Here is a 14,869-nt window from a genome sequence, read left to right as displayed (position 1 = left end):
GGTCAGCCTCCCAGAACCACTGTCCAGAACCACCATGGCTGAGTCTCGGCAGAGAATCACAACAAACCGCCCCTCCCCCATCACGTCGGTCGCCCCGTGGCAGAGCGCCCCATGTGGCCCTGGTCCTGTGTGGTGGGCAGATCATGGGCCTGTGGGAGGGGCAGTGGTGTGACTTGCCCAGGGTCACACAGTGAGGCCTTAGCTCTCCGGCCACCTGCCCAGAAGGCTGTACTTCTTGGGTGGGTGCTGTACACAGGTATGAGGGGTCCAACTTCCAGGAAAAGGAGGTGTGACCTGGGCTCAGGCAGATGGAGAGGTGGGGGCTCCTGGGGACGCGCCCATGCCAGGTGTGGTCAGGCTTGTCTCCTGCGGCCTTGACCTGTGTGGAACCACAGGCATCCAAGCCCTGCTCTTTCAGCCCCTCGTAGCTGCCTTCCCAGCCCATTTCTCAGATTTACCAATGGAATCAGTGCTTGAGTGGGTTCCTGCAGCCCAGGGAGCAAGGAGCAAGACCCAGGTAGGTCACTGTGTAACCCTTTGCATACTGACAGGCCTCCTGGGTGCTTTGAAAGGTGGGGAACCAGGAACCCAACTGCAGCCAGCCAGGAGCCATCTTGAAGATGACAGTTCTATCCTCCGTGGGGGTTGGTAGGGAAGCCAACCTTCGACCTGATCCCAGGTGGGAGATGCAGGCAGGATCTTTGCCAAGGACAAGCCTCGCCTATTCTAGCCTTAGGGGTGGGAACTGCAGGTCTTGGCAGCTGGGAGGGAGGTACTGCACCTACTCCTGGGGCTGCTGCTCAGAAGGGTGGCCCACCCCATCCCAGCAGGGGAAGGTGCTTGGGGAGCAGACAGAACCGGGGATGGGGTCAGTAGAGTGGGAATTTTTGGAGGCCCTGGGTCCAGCCGCCTCCTCTGCAGGGGGGACCACAGCTCCTGGCCTGGGACACAGTGGCAGGGCCAAGCTGGACAAGGAGTAGGGTGACTAACCATCCTGGTCTGCCTGGGAGTGAAGGGGATCCCTGGAACTTTCAGTTTGAAGACCGAGAAGGAATTCCCTGGTGGTCCAGTGGATAGGACTCCGGGCTTTCACTGCCAAGGGCCCAGGTTCGATCCCTGGTCGGGGAACTAAGATCCCGCAAGCGGTGTGGTGCGGCCAAAACAAAACAAAAGACTGAGATGAATCGGTCATGTGGAGAGGGAAGCATGTGGGCTGGCCTGGTATGAGGGGCACGAATGAGATGCCTGCTGCCAAGCAGAGGGTCCTGCCTCGAGGTGCAGCGTGGTGATTGCTCTGCACCCCCAAACCCAGCCCCACAACCCACCGATGCAAGTAAAAGGGTCACTGAACATTTTCTTCCTTTCAAAGACCACAAACTCATTAACCCTAAGGTATAAACAACTGATGACAGCAAACGTGTCCCAAACAAGATGATCTGCCTTGGTAAAAGGCACCACCAGTACCCAAAAGCAGGCCACCAGGAGGCACTGGAGGGAGGACATTCTGTGCAGGGACTTCTTAGGGACACACAGGTCCCCCTGGCACCACCATCTTGGCTGGCTTGACCCCTGACTTTCCACAGATTTGGGAGCTCTAGGCAGAGACCCTCCACACACACACACAACCTCCAGAGAGGGGCTTCTCTTCTCTCTCCCCTTTCTTCCTCTTGCTCATGGCTTCCCCAGGATCCGTAGAAAATGAGATCCCCAGTATTTACACCTCATAAATATGAGAAATGGCCCCAGAAAGCAGAGCAGGACTCTGCCAACAGGCTCCCAGCACCTCGTGCTACGCCACTGACAGGCCTCCAGGAAGTGGGCCTTCCCCTCCCCTCCCGCAGAGGGGGCTGGAGTCAAAACCCTCATCTGTCCTCAGATGAGTCCTGCTATAAAAAGCCCCTCAGAGACCACCAGGGCCACAACGGCCCTGCCCGCCACTGGGCTGGGGGGCCAGTCTCCGTAGCAGCGTGGTTTTCTGCAGCGGCCACAACGTGTTCCCAGAGAGCCCTGGGAGCTCTCAGTGGCCCTGGGAGCATCCACCTTCATCCAAGGGAATCTCAGAACAAGCCTTTCTCTTTAAAGCTGTGAAGGAGGAGCCCTGCCTGCCCACAGAAAGCATTTCAGAGCCTCTATTCACCGACCCCCCAGGTCCCCACCCCCCACCCTGCCACCCCACAGAGCAGGACATTTACTTCCACAGATGCTTCTGATGAAGAGCAAATCCCCTTCAGAGATTCCAGCAGATGCAAGACAGACGCTGGACACGCACATGTCCATGGTGGCCAGAGGAGTGGCTGGCTGGCCAGGGACAGGCTGAGCTATGTCCCCACCGTGGTGGTCAGCTTCAACCATTTGCGGCCTTAAGGGAACTTGGTCCAGATATTACAAATTTTCCAAGGTAAGCCAGAAGTGAGGCGTTTCTTGTAAACTCTCCTGATTTTTTTTTTTTAATTAAAAAAAAATTTTTTAACTCTCCTGATTTTAAAGTGCCGGCCGACAAATCAAGCCCAACAGCGCACATCAGAGGCCTGTGAATCTGCAAACCCCTAAGAGAGCCATGCCCTGATCATTTAACATCCGACCTGAAGGGCCCACCCACCCCTTGTCCCCTGGGGAGGCCAGGCCTCCATTCCCACATGCTGCCATGTACCCTCTTCAGAAATGAGAGCTCCGATCACATTCTTTCCAGCAACCTCATGGATGCAAATGGTGTTTTCACAATGGAATCTTGGAAAGAGAGCGATCTGGAGCTCAAGTCTAGTGGTGACGAAGCCCAGAGACTGGACTTTTGAGGTGACAAGGCTGGTCTTCTCTGTGTGCTGCTGAGGCAGCTCCTAGGAGGTGCCCGAGGTGGACAGCTGAGGATGGCTATAAATGTGACTCTCTTCTGTTCTTCCATCAGCAGCTTTGCTTTTTAGCCAGTTTACACTTGAACGTGTAGTAGGTGGTTACTGACTCCTTGTTTTGCTTCTGAGACTCCAGGTTTGGGGAAATTGAAGTTCCTGGTTCTGTGGTGCCCTTGAGTTCTGGGTCACGTGGCATCTATGTGGGCCCACCTCTAGCTCCCCTTGAGTGAGTTTTCCTGCCCCCTTTGCTTGCCTGAGAGATGCTCAGATGCTCACACCTGGCAGGGCCTCAGCATTGCTGGAAAGCTCCAGCCCTGCCCTCTGCCCCTCCTGCTCCAGTTCCCGCTGTGCCTGGGGCCCTCGTTAGAAATCAGATTCCTAACCGGTTTGCAGGGCAGAAATAGAGACACAGATGTAGACAACAAACATATGGACACCTAGGGGAGAAAGTGGTGGTGGTGGGATGAATTGGGAGATTGGGATTGACATATACACACTAATATGTATAAAACAGATAACTAACAAGAACCTGCTATATAAAAAATAAAATTCAAAAAAATAATTTAAAAAAAAACCTGCTTTTAAAGTCTATTAAAAAATTTTAAAAAGAAATCAGATTCCTGGGCCCTCCTCCAGAACAGTTGCCTCAAGGACCCAAGGGACCCTTGTGCTCTGCAGGCTGGAGGGTCACGAGTCTGGTGGCTCCCAGCTGCCATGAGGGACTTGTGTTGCATCAGAATCACCCGGGAGCCATTCTACTTTTAATAACAGCTATGACACATAAGTGTCATGCCATACAGTTTTTTATAAATTTATTTATTTTTGGCTGTGTTGGGTCTTTGTTGCTGCACGCGGGCTTTCTCTAATTGTGGTGAGCAGGGGCTACTCTTCGTTGCAGCGCGCAGGCTTCTCGTTGCGGTGGCTTCTCTCGTGGAACACAGGCTCTAGGTGTGCGGGCTTCAGTAGTTGCGGCACGCAGGCTCAGTAGTTGTGGCGCACGGGCTTAGTTGCTCCGCGGCACGTGGGATCTTCCCAGACCAAGGATCAAACCCGTGTCCCCTGCATTGGCAGGCGGATTCTCAACCACTGCGCCACCAGAGAAGCCCCCATACAGTTTTTAAAGTATACGATTGAGTGGTTTTTAGTATATTCACAAGTCGATCACTGATATCCTGGGGAATGTTTAAAACTGTACTGTCAGGGCCTCCCCAGGGATTCTGATGCTGTGGGGCCTGGGAGCTCCCTGGAGGCCATGCTGTGCAGCCAGCTACAGAACCACAGGCAGAGTGGGATCTCTCCACTGGGGTGACTTTGCTTCCAGGGGATGTTTCACTGTGCCTATAGACATTTTTGGTTGTCACAACTGGGGGCTGCTACTGGCATCTACTCATGGGAAGGGGCCAGGGATACTGCTCAACATCTCACAGCATACAGGATGCGCCCGTGGCAGAGAAGGACCCAGCCTCTGATGTCTAGAGTGCCCACGCTAGAAGAGCTGGATCTACAGGAACCTCAAGTCCCTGCCAGCCCTAATAAGACCACCAGGGACCTCCAGGCCCAGCCTGTGGGGGCCTCCAGAAACAGAACTGGGCTTGGTCAGGTTGGGACATTCTCACCCTTGAATGTCCACTGGGCACGTGAGGATCCTGTCAGAAGCAGATTCTGTTTCAGTAGATCTGCGCTGGGGGCTGAGGCCCTGCATCTCTAACAAGTTCCCAGGTGATGCCGCTGGTCTGGGAACCACACTTTGAGTAGCGAGGGTGTGGATCACTTACAGGCCACCCAGGGGCCCACCTGGGGTAGCCTGAATGCACATTCTGGACTGTACACCGTCTTGTGTGGCTCCAACACATACGGCCACCTCAGTAATCTGCGCACTGGGGAGCTCAGGCACACTGTTACAGATAACCCAGAAATACTTGCCTCTACAAACCATTTTTCCTGCACTTGGAGGGAGATGTGGCAGCTCCCTGAGAATTGTCTTCCATCCAAAAGGATGAAGAAGCTGCAGTAAAGATTGAGGCGGCCTAGGGCAGCCTCCCCCTTCTCATCCTGCCCCATCCCGCAATCCCCTCACCACAGGCACCCCAGGCAGAGCTGCGCCCCCTCTGAAGGCCATAAGGGTGGGCTTCAAGGTGAGGACACACTTCCAGAACATAAGGAACAGCTAGAGCAGGGGCACCACGGTCAGTCTTCAGTGATAAGCAGGGAGAGACAGTGCTCCGCAGAGCCTGTCCAGGCTCCAACAGGGCAGAGGTGAGGCTGGGTGGCAGCACGGCAACCCTGGGGAGCGAGAGCAGGACTGTTGATGGCAGGTGCTGAGACACCTGTCAAGCAGGAGACCTTCCAAAATAGAACTCCCCAACCCAGATGCCGTGCACAGAGGGCTGAGTGCCGGCAGGCTCTCCTGGATTAGGGAGTAAGGTCTGCCAGTGAAGAGCTGCAGAGGCCCCCACCTCCTTCCTTCCCCACGTTCCAGCTCCTCACGAAGGGGTACAAGGCCGAGGCTACCTTCTCCCAAAGCTGCCCCAGGGATGCCCTCCACTGGTACAGGCTGCCCAGGACAGAGTGGGGCACCCTGGCTTCTCCCTTGGAGCAAGAACAGGTGCCTGCCCCAGCCTGGCTTGGTAGCAGCCGGGGATCCGCTGCCTGTTGCCCGAGTGGTTCGTCTCCTTAGCAACCAAAGGTTTGAGCTGCAGGTTAGACTCTGCTCAGCCTTGTCCGGTCCCTGCTGCTAGCCCCCACGGGCTCTGCATCCAAGCCTGCTATCTTACTACGGGTGCTGTGGCCTGTGCCTCCCCAGAGAGGGCCCTGCCCGCACAGCATGTTTGCTGGAGGTTGGGCTGAGGGTCCAGCCTGCAGCCAGTCACTGGGGCCCTAAGCCAGGAAGAAAAGTCCTCTGTGAAACCCAGGCAGACCGGAAGGCAGCTGTTAGCCCTGGAGGTCGGGATCTGTCCAGTCGGACAGGGGGAAGGGTGAGCAGACAGAGGCAGGGGTTCTGGGAACACAGGGCAGGAACTAACTTCATGGGAAAAGCCTGGGGTGGGCAGGAAGATTCCAGAGCATGTTGTGGTTGAAAAGACAGCAACAGACAGGAGCGGTGTGGAGCCAGGCAGGACTGGGGGGTGGGCCCCTGCTCTGGGCTCCGTTGGCTCCCTCCCCCTCCACACAGGGCCAGCTGGCAGCAAAGCTTAGGATACGAGGCAAGACCACAGAGCCTGGTGGTGGTTTGGAACTCTTTCTTCTCCTTTGTTAAAAGGGGGAAAGGAACTGGGGATAGGGTACCCCCGGGCTCTGGGGAGGCATGCAGGCAGCTCCAGCAGGCAGGCGCTGGGGGATGGGTGGGAAGAGTCCTGGAGTTTCCCACAATCCTTTTCTCTGCAGGGAACAGCAAGGCTGACTGCCCAGGGGGCAGGGGAGAGGGGCAGGGCCCTGGGGAGAGGGACAGCGGACAAGGGGAGAGGGGGCTCACTCTAACATGCAAAGTCCAGCTGCCCCATAAACTAGGTTGCTTCTCGAAGAGCGACATACATATAAATACAGACACAGCGACACGCACACATGCGGAGAAGGCTCTGCATTCCCGAGGGTGGGGATCTTGGCCCACCAGCCTCAAGGAGCTCCGCAGCCCCCTGGGGTGGGGTGGGGCGGGTGAGTCCTCGGGGGAAGGCTGCTTGTTCTCTGAGGTTCTGTCCACCAGCACCCAGACGACTCTGAACCAAATCCATGAAAGCTGGGTGCCGCAGGCCCGCGCTGCTGGGTACACATGCGGGCAGCCTGTGTACTGGCACAAGGGTCCGGTCTCTCCCCGCCAGGGCTCTGGGGAATGGGGGTGCAGACAGAGGAGGGTAAAGGGGGCCCGCAGAGACGTCCTCTCCCCCGCCCCACGGGGTTCTGGCCTCCGGGAGGGGGGAGGGGCCTCCCTTATCTCTCGGCCTCCATGGCCGGGTGGGCTCTGGGTTCTGAGGTGGCCTGTTGGGGGACCAGGGGCGGCCAGTCTGACGCCGGGGAAGGGGGTGCCGGAGTCCACAGGGGCGGCTGCTGCGGCTGGTGGTGCTGTGCCCCCCCTGGGGGCGAGGCCGCAGCCGGCCAGCTGGGTGCCGCGAAGCTGCCGGTGGCGGTGAGCGGGAAGTGCGGCGGGGGCGACGTGGCCGTGGCGGCCATCGGGCTGCCGCTGCCTCCGCTGTGGAAGCTCTCGGAGGCCTTGAGACGGGAGAACATGGTGAGGGCATCGGGGAAGTTGGGGGGCGTGGCGGGGGTGTTGGCTGGAGTGCACATCTGTGGGGGAAGAGGAACAGAGAGGGAGGGGTGAGCACCCCCTTTCTGGAAGGGTCCCGGGCTCCCACGAGGAGACACATGCCCCTTCCCTGGAGGCACCCCACCCTGCAGGCGGTCCACCAGCCAGGAGCTCACAGAGGAAAGGTGTGGTGCCCGAGATGGGCTAGCCCACTGTGCCTGCTGCCAGGCTCCCAGGAGTCCCATCCCAGTGGCTCTTCTGTCGCCAAGAGCCACTGCACCTTCCTTGGCCCTGGGTGGCTTCCCCCTGCCGCGAACCGGGACAGCCCCTGGGGCTGCCCTTGGGGCTGCAGGGGACACTTACCATCTGGTGGTGATGGTGGCTGTAGGGGATGTTGGTCTCTTGGAAAAAGGCGCTGAGGGCCGTCTGCGGGAAGAAAGGCCCACGCTTATCCTCAGGACCCCTGTGGCCCTGGCCTGGCAAGTTGAGGCAGCATGCCTGTCATCCCTCCACCCTCGCCACAGCCCAAAGAGGTGCTGTGGACCTCTGGGCAGGCCTGGTGGGTGGGGAGGACCCTCATGACACTGTCTGCCACCTGGCTGCCAAGTGCTTCCAGCTCACCTGACGTGGGGGCCTGTCTCACGGGGAAAGGCCTCCGGCAGATTCTAGCCCCACTGCCACCAACTCCATGGATGGCAAGTGCCTACTCCTCCCTGAGCCTGTTTCCTTGTCTATGAGCCAGATGACGGCAAGGGCACCCAGATGTTGAGAGTCTGTAACCCACCTGCTCCTCTCCTAGGCTGGCCAAGGGACCCTGCCCTGGTTCTCGGTTTCTCCATCTGCACCACAGGGAGACGGGACTAGGTGGCTTGCAGGTTCCCCTCCCTAGCAGCAGTGACCTCCGGAGATCCACGGTCCAGCTGGGAGAGCCGGAATTAAGTAGGATGGTCTGGGGTTTGCACCCCTGTCCAGTTACCTGAGCCTTCCTTGGAATGTTCTCAAGGTGGTGGAGCAGGAGGAAGGCTGAAGTGGGGTTTGCACCCAGGACTGTGAGAAGTGGGTGGAAAAGGGGGTGGCAGCTGGCCTGGGTCAGACAAGCTCCTCTAGTGACCCTGGGGGGCTGGGGGGAGGGGCCCCAGGGTGGCCTCCGCTGGCATTGGTGTGTCCTGGTTCGGCCCCTGCAGGAGAGGCGTCCAGGAAAATAAAGGAACCAGCTGCTCTTGCGAAAGTGCTGGGTGAGGGAGCCCATCAAGTGTGTGAAGGGTCTGCGGGCAGCTCTGCCCTCCGTGGCTCCCCCCTCGGGCTTACCACCCCACAGCCCAGCGCTGTCAGCCCCTCCCCCACTCCCAACACACCCAGAAACCCAGCCTGGCTTCTAAGGCTTACCCTAGGGGTTTTATTATTAAATTCAAGTGAATTACTCTGGGAATTTCCTGCTGGAGACGCCCTACCCCAGTGTCCCCAAACATGGGTGTGGGAGCTGGGGGGAGGGCCTTGATCTCTAAGCACCTCCTTGTGACACACACCCCCAGGAGCCCCAAGGGACACACCAAACCATTCCTCCCCCAACGGCAACTCTGAAGGCCACTGCTGTGTGTGAGGATTCCAGGGAGAAACAGCTGCCCTTTTCCTGCCTTCCTAAAGCACCCCCAACCTTAAAGCACACAGGTCCCCCTCCAGCAGCCTTCTGTCCCCATTAACACCTGAATCACAGAGAGTATGACCCCAAAACAAGGCCTCCTGCTGCGCCAGCCCTCAGTCCAAGTGTGCAGCCAGCCAGGGGTGGAGGGCACAGAGGGGAGTTTACCACAAGGAACCCCACTCACTCCCAAGAACTCCCAGGAAGACCTAAGGACTGGATGTTCATAATCCATTTTTACCTTAAGTAGACCTCCCTACTATCTGCCTCCCCATTTTACACATGGTGAAATTGAGACTCAGGGAGCCTGGCGCACAGGGCTCCTGCCCTGGGGGCCATCAGAGCTCCCCAGTCTACAAGCTGCTCCTGCCCCTCCTGAGATCAGTTTTTCCCCAGGCATTTCCATTTTCAAAGTTACATTTTCAAGTCCTGTGACCAAGCGACACCAACCAGTGCTGCCTGAGTGACTGCCAAGCTGGTGCCAGGCTCTGTGGGCTGGGCTGAGAGTGCCGACAGGCAGGGCTGCTTCCCACCGGACACCTGCCTGCCCAGCCCCAGGCAGACGGGGGAGCCGTGTATGCAGATGTGGGACTCAAACTGCCATGAATGTGGTTTTGCAAGTTTTGCCACATCCAGCTCTTGAGACAAACGGGCTGATTAGGGAGCTTCCTGCAGGGTGGGGCTGCCGGGGTTGGAAGGGGGGCTGGCCATTCACTCCTTAGAGATCAACTCACACGCCCCAGGTACAGCTGAGGAAACTGAGGCCAGAGAGTGGGACCTGCTCAGAGAGAGCAGCCTCCCATCTTGTGATGTGAGGACCACCGCAGGGTTAGCGGTCCCCCTGAGATCTCTGGTAGGAAAGTGAGCAAGGATTCCCCTGGGTAGACAGGCCACTGCCTCCCCAGACTGTCCCAACCTTCGGGCAGCAATTCTGATCCCCATCCCACCCCCAGGAAGCTGAACTCCAGAGTACCCTGGCTCCCTGTCCCTCCTACGGCCCAAATACCTTCCCTGAGCTTGCTCCCCATCTAGAAACCAGGCTCTGAAGCCTGGACTGGGCACAGACTCTACTGACTGGCTGGGGCTGTGACCTTACACTTGTGAGGGGAAGAGCTCAAGGGGCTCTGGCCTCATCCCTAGATACCATCCTGGGTTATTTCTGGGGCGGCAGAGTAGGGAAGGCCAGGTGGCCTCTTGGCAGCACAAGCCCTGGGCAGTACTGCCCTATGGGTCAGGAAGGCCTGGGGAGGTGGGGGCCAGGCTGGGGCAGCCCCACCTCCTGCCCAGCTGGCTGAAAGCTAGAAGCTACTGAACCGTGTATACCATGCCACGCACTGTGCAGGTAGATTCGCCGGCCAGCACAGAGGAGAGCACCTGGACACGCCTCTGGACCAGGGTACACAGATGCACACGTAGCTGTAGTGTGGGGCTCCGAGTACGCATGTGTGCATACGCGAGAGCACCGTCTGCAAAACGGCGACCTGTGGGTACACACCCCGCACCCGCGCCCCGGTGGACTGCGTGTTTACACACACACACACACACATACACACGCGCGCGCGCCAACATGTCCACACGCAGCGTGGCGCGTGCGTAAATACAAATGCACATGTACGTGGACACGCGCCGCCGAGCTGTCCAGCCCACACGCATATCCTCAGACCCTGAGACCCACACACACCGGGCGGCTCCACCCGCGGGCTCGGGGCTCCCTTATCTCAAACCTGCGGCTCCCAAGGCGGGGGCGGCGTGGGTCCAGCTCGGCCCAGGCCTGGGGCGTCCTCCTTCCGGCCGCCCGCCAGTCTGTCCGTCTGGGCCTCGGCACCGCCCCGCCCTGGCCGTTACCCGCACAAAAAGGGGGGCCCCGAAACCGATCGCCCGGGAATTTGGGGGGCGGGGATTCGGGCCCGTGGGGGGCAGACTGCCCCTCCCGCCCACCCCGAGCGGGCGGCGTTTCCGGGGGCCGCGTAGACGCGGCCGCGCCGCGGGGCCTGACCCGCACGCCGCGTGTGCGCTCTGCGGCCCGGCCGCCGGGGCGCGCGACCGCCGGGACTCCGGGCCAAGTGCGCGGGCCCGACCCCGGCCGAGCGCGCCGCGGCACGTGTCCACACCGGCCCGCACATGTCCCACTGCACGCGTAGCCAAGCGGGACGGACACCCGCGCCCCGGCCCCAGCCCGGCCGCGCACCTCGAACTGCCAGTGGGCCGCCTGCAGCAGCTGCTTCGCCTGGTCGGCTGCGCAGCCGGCCGTCAGCACGAACTGGTTGATCATGACCTGGTGCTTGAGCTCGTCCATGTTAACGGACATGGCGCCTCCGCCGCCTGCCCGCTCCGGCCTCCCGCCGCCGCGCGCTCCTTCGCCTCACGCGTCCACCATTAGCGAGCCGGCTCCGGCTAATACAAATATTTACTGTGCGGCTCTGACTCACCGAGCCTCGCCTCGCTCGGGGCCGCGGGGGGCATGCTGGGAGATGTAGTCCCGCGCCGCTTCCGCCGCGCTCGGCCGGGAGCCGCGGGCCCGGCCGGGGCCGAAGGTGTGTCTGAGCGTTGGGCGCCTACTGTGTGCAGAAGCAGGACGGGCACGTACCCGGGCCCGTGACTGAACTGACGAGGGTCAGGAGACGGGGGCCACAGACACTGTGCATGGGCGCAAACGCAGCCTCAGGGTATTTACCAAGATCCCAGTATCCCGAACCCCAGTGTGGTTGGCATCCCTCTGTGTTGAGTAGGCGCACTATTGGGGAGGGGGAGGGGCCAAGAATTTTGGCACAAATCAACAGCACTAGGGCCATAAGGCCCTGAAAGCCTGGCACACAGTAGGCGCCTACAGATGCTCGTTCAGTGAATGAATTAATCTGCCCTTTAGGGTTCTGCCTAAAGTCACCGCCTCCAGGAAGCCTTCCGAGTTTCCCCAACACCCAGGGCACAAGCTCGCATCGCCCACTTGTACCACGGGTCCCTCCCCGGCCTGGCGCTCCGCCAAGCACACAGTAGACCCGAGGAACGTCAGAGGAAGGGATGGCAACCGAGACAGGTAGGCGAGACCGGCAGTCTTTTGGAGCCTCTGCGTACCCTCTGCAGGATGCTCGCACTTTCCCACGCAAAATTTCGTGTGCTTTGCCGGAAATCTCAGCTTTTAGTGTGCGGACCCTAGGACCGCGCGGCGCCAGTTCCGGGGCGGCCCCGAACTCCCATTCCCAGAATGCCCTGGTTTATTTGCATCGCTCAGTCCTTGTGACGTCAAGTGAGTGAGGCCGCGCCTCAGCCAATGGGCTGTCGGGAGGTGTTAGGACCTGGCCATATTAGGTAAACAAAGCTGGCCGCCCAATGAGGCAACAGCGGGGGCGGGCACTGGGTTGGGGCGGGCGGGGCGCGTCACGTGGAGGGCGGGGGCGGGGCTGAAGAGAACGCTGGGTAGGGTGTTGCGGGCTGTGTTTACAGCTCCGCACGCGCCGCTTCCGGTTGACGTTGCCGGTTGGGAGTGTCGGGGCCGGGCGGATTCGGAGCTGGGGCTGGGGGTTCGACACTCCGGCTCAGAATGACCTTATCCCGGTTCCCCGCGCTCCCTGGGCACCAGTTTCATTAGTTGAGCAACTCTTTATTGGGCCCTTACTCTGTTCCTGGCTCTGATCTGGCCCGAGATGCGGAGAACAAACTGTAGAAGGGTCGGCTGGTGGGTGGGGTGGGGGCGTGCATCAAAAATCCCAAGAACAGGGACTTCCCTGGTGGCCCAGTGGTTAAGAATCCTCCTGCCAATGCAGGGGACACGGGTTCGAACCCTGGTCCGGGAAGATCCCACATGCCGCAGAGCAACGAAGCCTGTGTGCCACAGCTACTGAGCCTGCGTGCCACAACTACTGAAGCCCGCGCACCTAGAGCCCGTGCTTTGCAAGGAGAAGCCACCACAATGAGAAGCCTGTGCATTGCAACGAAGAGTAGCCCCCTCTTGCCACAGCTAGAGAAGGCCCGTGCACAGCAACGAGGACCCAATGCAGCCAAATAAAAAAAGAAAAATCCCAAGAAGAGATGTAGAATTGCAAGTGTGGAAAGTACCCTCAGGAAGCAGGCACAGGCCTTGGAGATGGTGGGCTAAAGGCCACTGAGGGGTTTTACTACATCTGATCCGTTGTGTGCATTAGGATCACTGTGGCTGAGCACTGTGGAGACCAGATGGTGGCAGAGAGGACCAGTCCGGGTCAGGCGATGTTCTAGGTGTGTCTGGTTCCAGGGGAGTCCGTCCCTGCCCAGGGATTTGTTGCAGAATTAGATTGAATGGAGGGAACTGCCCCACCCTGGGGGGGAGGAGGAGGACCTGCAGGGCTCTGGGAGGAACCCTTCCTGTGTCCCTCAACCCTTCCCGGGGATTCTGGCTTTGACTGGTAGGAGGAGGGGGATGGGAGACTGGTGGACAGGACCTGAAGGCTCCCAAGGTTATGGGGGCTCTGGGGAGGCTGGGGCATCGGGATAGCTGGGGGAGGGAGGGGAGCCTGGAGCAGTGGGACTACTAAGCGGCCTCTGAGGGCTGGAGATGGGAGCTTGGTCCTTTGGCAGGGAGAGGACTCAGTGTCCCCTTCAGGTGGGTGCCTCAACCCTGGCAGAAGTCACCTTGGGACTTATTTCCCAAGTCCACTCGGGAAATAAGGTTTCAGCCCCTTTCTGCCACATGGGGATCACTCAGGCTGCACCATTTTTTGCAAACCTTGATGGTGCCAGGAGAGTTCTGCTCTTATTAAAAATGGCCCCTCCCCTTCACAAAGCATCATAAGCGTGAATTAATGTGGACAAAGCGCTCAGCACAGCACGGGGTGGGTAGTTCTGAGTGTCATTACCTCTATCACTTTTACTACTGGGACAGCAACAGGGTATGGTGGAAGGTGAGCAGGTTCTGGAGCCAGACAGACCTGGGTGTCAGTCTTGACTCTGCCACTTAATGACTCTGATGTTGGGACAAGTTTCTCTGGCTCTGAGCTTCAGTTCCCTCATTTGTAGAACCCAAGGTAGCAGCTCAGAACTCTCCCAGGACTGCTCTGGGGGATTAATGACTGTGGTGCTCAGAGCACCATTTTAGTACTCACTTCTTTGCCTCCATCTGGACCACTGTAGGGAACCCAAGGCCCATTTTACAGATAAGGAAACTGAGGCTGGAATCCAAACTTCCTTACACTCTTGACAGTGTTCAGAGCCAGTGGAGAAGAGCAGACACCCAGTGGGCCAGCAGGGTGTGTTTCTGGCCAAGGAGGGTGGGCACTGTCCTGGCAGGGACCACTGGGGGCTTTTCTTGCTTAGGGAGGCAGGAAGTACCTTCACCCCTTCCCTCACTCTCATCTGGGCACCACTCAGTTACCTGCCTAGACTTGCTCAGCCCAGAAGGAGCTCTTCCAGGCCAGCTGGCTGGCTGGGTGGGGCAGGTGGGGCTAGCAGGAGCAAAGGTCACCTCTCTGGCCCCTATGTCCCCCCAGCCAGCTTGTTTTCCCAGGGGCAGGGGGAAGGAAAAAACAACCTTGTTTTCAGCCAGGATCAGCCTGGCTAGAGAGTGGACTTTGGATTTCTTAGCAGGCTCGGATTGGGCCTGACAGCTGGGGCCAGTAGATGGGGGGGATGGAGGTATAAAAGGGATTTATGGCAATGCCTTCATCTTACCTAAGGTCCAGGGAGGTTGAGGACCTTGGCAAAGTTGGCATAGCCAGTTGATGGTAGGCCCAGGACCCCGGGCTCCTCTCCACCTCCATTCCTTCAGTCACTCCGCAGATGTGTTTATCAGACATCCACTGGGTGCCTGGCTCTGGGAGCACAAGGATGAATAGGCAGGGATCCTGCCCCCTCAGAAGGCTTGAGAAGTCGACTTGAGGGATTCATACTAGCTGTGAAGTATGCCTAGGGTCTTTTTTCATGTTTCAAAGGACCCAATACTGGCTGACTGAGGGGCCTTCAGATCTGGCCACTGCCTCACTCCTGACCTCTGTTCCTGAACTCTCCTGCCTACTTAATTCTAGCCACACTGGCCTTTGAGCTCATTGATCTTACTCAGCTCCTCAGGGCCTTTGCACATGCTGCTCTCCCTGCCTGGAACCTGGCTGCCTGCTCCCTCAGTGTTTGCCTGCTTGGCTCTTGTATTTCAAGTCCTAGCTTAAATGTCACTTCCTCAGA

General features: G+C 58.9%; 1 protein-coding gene across 1 annotated transcript; it reads right to left on the bottom strand.

Annotated features, from left to right (window-relative positions):
* Positions 1–6,408: 6,408 nt before the first annotated feature.
* UBALD1 (UBA like domain containing 1) lies at positions 6,409–11,129 on the bottom strand. The gene is made up of 3 exons (XM_082645233.1): positions 10,911–11,129; positions 7,447–7,509; positions 6,409–7,124 (listed from the first exon to the last, which is right to left on the bottom strand). Exons 1-3 carry the CDS (start codon positions 11,028–11,030, stop codon positions 6,771–6,773), a joined length of 537 nt encoding a protein of 178 aa, XP_082501359.1. The 5' UTR covers positions 11,031–11,129; the 3' UTR covers positions 6,409–6,770.
* Positions 11,130–14,869: the final 3,740 nt, after the last annotated feature.

This window comes from Mesoplodon mirus (genome assembly GCF_964341445.2).
Source record: "Mesoplodon mirus genome assembly, chromosome: 15".
Classification (NCBI taxonomy): Eukaryota; Metazoa; Chordata; class Mammalia; order Artiodactyla; family Ziphiidae; genus Mesoplodon; species Mesoplodon mirus.
The sequence above is the reverse complement of the archived record's forward strand: the minus strand, read 5'-3'. Positions and strand labels throughout refer to the sequence as shown.

Excerpts from the sequence above, each read along its gene's own strand:
- UBALD1 (XM_082645233.1), bottom strand. The coding sequence starts at position 11,030 with ATGTCCGTTAACATGGACGAGCTCAAGCACCAGGTCATGATCAACCAG. Across the intron at positions 7,510-10,910 it reads CGGCCCACTGGCAGTTCGAG|ACGGCCCTCAGCGCCTTTTT; the intron begins GTGCGCGGCCGG and ends TTCTTCCCGCAG. Across the intron at positions 7,125-7,446 it reads GCCACCATCACCACCAGATG|ATGTGCACTCCAGCCAACAC; the intron begins GTAAGTGTCCCC and ends CTTCCCCCACAG.